Below are 3,935 nucleotides of genomic sequence, written 5' to 3' on the forward strand. Positions count from 1 at the left end.
AGGATATATTCCCTTTTATTTTGGAAAACAGGTTTTTATAATTTATATTTTAGGAAATAATAGAATTTTAATGAATAAATGTTCTTATAAACAAAGCTAGAATAAGTTAGAATAAGTTAGCTTAAACATTTAATAGCAAAACATATTTAAGAATAAATGTTTTTCCTCATTCACAAATACTTTCTTGTTTTAAACCAATCCCTAAATGTCTTGGCATTAAAGGTACCATTTTATTTCGACTGTGGTCTACCGTACTTTCGTGTGCAGAAAAGTATTCGTAGCAAACAAACTCAATCCACAACTGTCACCCGATGTTGGTTTAACTCACATTCCTTCCCCACTTCATTCCATTCCTTTACTCTACACATCACACAACAAATAAATTCTTGAAAATATTCCCCAATAGAACACATATAATTTTCGATAACTGAAATTTCTACACGAAATTTTCTGCAATGGACAAAGAAATACAACAGCTGATCTTCCAAAGTGATCTGGATAGTATAGTAGGTCGCGAATTCGAGTCGGGATACTGCCTGGATGGAAAGCCCATCCTACCTCCCATGGTGGGTAATTATTTTCAGAATAATATCTTTATTTCTATTTTCTAAAATCCTTAAAGATGACCGAAAAGAAACGGCTGGAGATGATGCGCCTCCGCCTGTGCGCCCTGACCAATGAAGTTATTCTCAAGAGAAACAAGCTGTCCAATCCTAAGTATCTGATGGATACACCAAAAGTTGAACAAAAGAATGCATCAACCAGTACCAAAATACTCTATGGATCCAATGGCCTAGTCGTGAATGGTCGCTTTCGCCAGAAATTGGTGCAATCGGAGACCATGATCTACGATCACACTGCCAATATGGTAGTGCAGATTTCTGCGCCAATGAATGTGCCAATTCTTATGACTTCTCAGCTGATGCTAGAGGATGCTCCGCCAACTCCTCCACAGCGAGCGGTTATTAAGGTAACCCCTGTTAAGTTGGCCACCTCGGAGAGTGGATGGGTAACCAAATTGGATCCACCAAAGTCTGAGAGTTCTCAAGGAAGGGAGTTGGTCACGGAGCCACTGCAACGCTGCACCACCAGTCCTGATCTTTACAGGCTGCACCACCAACTCTGGCGAAGATACCCGGTTCAGATTCCAGTGCCCCATCTTACTTTGGCTGTTAAAAGTGATTCACAGATTGGATGGACTGAAGGGCAAAAAGATAAACTGAAAGCCAGGGTTCCCAGCCGGATCCCCAAACCGATTCCCTGCCAGGTGATCACTATTCCCACTGTTTGTAGCAGACCCAATGCACCCAGAATTACCAAAGTGGCCAAACCTTGGACAGTTACACAAAAGCCACGCAACATCGATGTGAAAGTGGCTCCAAAACGCTTAAACCAGACCAAGAAAAGTGAGGCATTGCCTGCAAAACGGAAGCCTCCGGCAAAACCCATTAACTTGAATGTGCCGAAAAGCATTAGGACTCCAGTGGCCGCCCACAAACGACCCGGATTTAAGGAGAATGACCTCCAGCAACAGAAGAACCTCCTAAAATCTTTGGTCCTTCGGCAGGCGGAGGAAAATCAGCGTCTACAGGCTCAATTTCGAGAACAACAACAGGGACTGATCGCCCAGATGCTCGGTGATCTCAACAAAACCATCGAGATCTCCAGCGATCCTGAGTTTTTGGACAGGTTTTCGGAGCTGGACACCAGCACCCCCAGCAATTCCAGCCAAATTTGATCCAGAGATCTTCAGGGAACTTGTCGTAGATACATTATCAAAATTTAAACGTTCATCCGGGAACGCCCTGAGAGAAAAACAGAGAGGAACAGAAACAGACGGGGATAACATATTACTCAATCTTCCGCCAAGAATTTTCAATTTTCTACGCTCTTTAATTGAAATTGAAAATTCTTGATTGGAGCATTTCGAACTGAGCGAAGAGTTTTTTCAGTTCGGGCAAGAAATGTATGTATTTTTTTTTTGGGTGCGACTAATGTGTCAGTATTGCAGAAATCTGTGTATATTTCATGTGGATTGTTGATTGTCAATCGAAGTCCATGATGTCCCCCTAGTCTTATAATTTTAATAATAATTTTATATACAAATCTTTTTGAATGGTGTCTTTTATTTAGTTAGCCGATGCCGAGTTCTTTCTTTCATGGTAGTGCAGAAATAAAACCTTAAATACAAATAATAAAATACTATGCAAAAAATAAGAAATACATTTTGCGATATAATTTACACTTTTAATAGCCTGTTCCAGTTTAGGGGTTGATACGCGACTTCGGTGAATTTTCTAAACGTGAGACCACTCGACTTGTGGCATAATCCGCGAGTCCGTCGGGGCCAAATATAGCGGGCATCGAGCGACTCTAATTGCGCCCAACGTCTGCGGTATTGCCACACAAGTTGCACCACGATGCGTCCCACTCCCGGACCCGGAGGTGGGGCCACCTGCCCGGGCGTCTCACATTGATGTCTCTATAAGAAAGTTCCCCTGAGCCACTTCTCAACACCACCATCTCCCATTTTTCCTGGCGAATTCGCTTGGCCCGTTTCACTTGGCGCGCCCATAACTCGGCGTGTTATTAAGTGTAAAAATTAAAATTTCATAAATTGATATGCTTTATTTAGAGTGCGCCGAGCGTTTGGTGGAGGAGCATTTCCTCCGACTCCTCCGACTCCCCAGTTCCCTATTAAATCGCCATGCCGATGTGTGTGGTTTTCTGTGATTTGCGTGCTTCGGAAGCTGGCGATATTGAGACTTAAGTGGACATAATTAAAAGCACTTAAGAGTCGCCACAGATCGCAACGACTGAGATATAGATATGGCCTAGAGGATGAGTGAAGGCATAATGGTGAAAAATACATTGGATGGTGGCCAAATTTGCCAAGCAATTGGCAGATAGTGGAAAGATCACAGACAGCGTCTAGATTAGTGGCTATATTAAAGAGCTTTGCCTTGGGCGTCCATTCTTTCTGTGCAAATATCAAATCAGATCAAGCTACACAGAAAATAAATGCAATTGTAAATTAAATTTTAAAATAATATATTAATGATGATACTCAAACTTATAAAAAACATTGAAAGGAATCTTATAAATATTATTATCCTGTAACATTTCCTATAGAATACTTACTTCTTTTATTATACTTCTAAAATTAAATCAGACAAGTATATTACCTCACCTCATTTAATTTGAAAATGAGTAAGTAATGAGGTATGATAATTCCCACACACGCGAATTATCCACAGGCAAATGAAGTTGGAAATAGTGGCCTAATCTCTTGTTTTTTCACTTGGCTAATCACACAAAGTGAGGAAAACTTGCACGAGCAGACAAAAATGCCATGGAAATCATTTCGCGCTTTCATTTGGGAGCATGGGTTTATTAAATGAAGTGCACATGAAACGGGCATTTGGATTTCATGACTAGAATAAACATAATCAAAGTAATAACTCGAGCAGCTTTTTATCCCAACCCAAAAACCCCCCGCCATCCCTGGAAAACATGTGAAATTAATCTTGTTTATGTTTGTGGAAGAGGAGAGAACCAAGAAAGTTTTCTCCAAAAGTTTTCGGTTGCCTTTTTGCGCAAGTTTTCTTTTCATGGGAGGGGGCTAAGAGAAAAGTGGGGAAAAGTTTTCAGTTTCGAGTGAAAATAAATAAAATCGAATGATTTCACTTTTGTTCCAGGCACGTAAATAGTTTTGCCTGCCACTGGGATAACCATTCAAGTGCGAATGCGAAATTTAATTAAAATGTTTCTGAAGCGTTTAAAAACGCGCCCGAAACGCTACATTTTCATATTTTTAAAGGCGGTGACTGGATTTATTTACCCCCTTGTGGGCTGGAGGTGTGCGATATATCTAGTAGACTACCCTCGTCGGCATAATCTGCTTATTCAGCAACATAAGTGAAAAGTTCTGTCAA

The 3,935-nt window shown here is 40.7% G+C and overlaps 1 protein-coding gene across 1 annotated transcript; it reads left to right on the forward strand.

Moving 5' to 3' along the window:
• The first annotated feature begins 330 nt into the window (after positions 1-330).
• On the forward strand, positions 331-2,114 carry LOC108042690. The gene is made up of 2 exons (XM_017121087.2): positions 331-566; positions 623-2,114. Exons 1-2 carry the CDS (start codon positions 456-458, stop codon positions 1,736-1,738), a joined length of 1,227 nt encoding a protein of 408 aa, XP_016976576.2. The 5' UTR covers positions 331-455; the 3' UTR covers positions 1,739-2,114.
• The last annotated feature ends 1,821 nt before the right edge of the window (positions 2,115-3,935 follow it).

The sequence above is a fragment of the Drosophila rhopaloa genome, unplaced genomic scaffold, assembly GCF_018152115.1.
Source record: "Drosophila rhopaloa isolate 14029-0021.01 unplaced genomic scaffold, ASM1815211v1 contig_167, whole genome shotgun sequence".
In the NCBI taxonomy this organism is placed as follows: domain Eukaryota; kingdom Metazoa; phylum Arthropoda; class Insecta; order Diptera; family Drosophilidae; genus Drosophila; species Drosophila rhopaloa.

Coding starts and splice junctions, on each gene's coding strand:
- LOC108042690 (XM_017121087.2), top strand. CDS start 456: ATGGACAAAGAAATACAACAGCTGATCTTCCAAAGTGATCTGGATAGT. Junction 567..622: donor AGCCCATCCTACCTCCCATG/GTGGGTAATTAT, acceptor AAATCCTTAAAG/ATGACCGAAAAGAAACGGCT.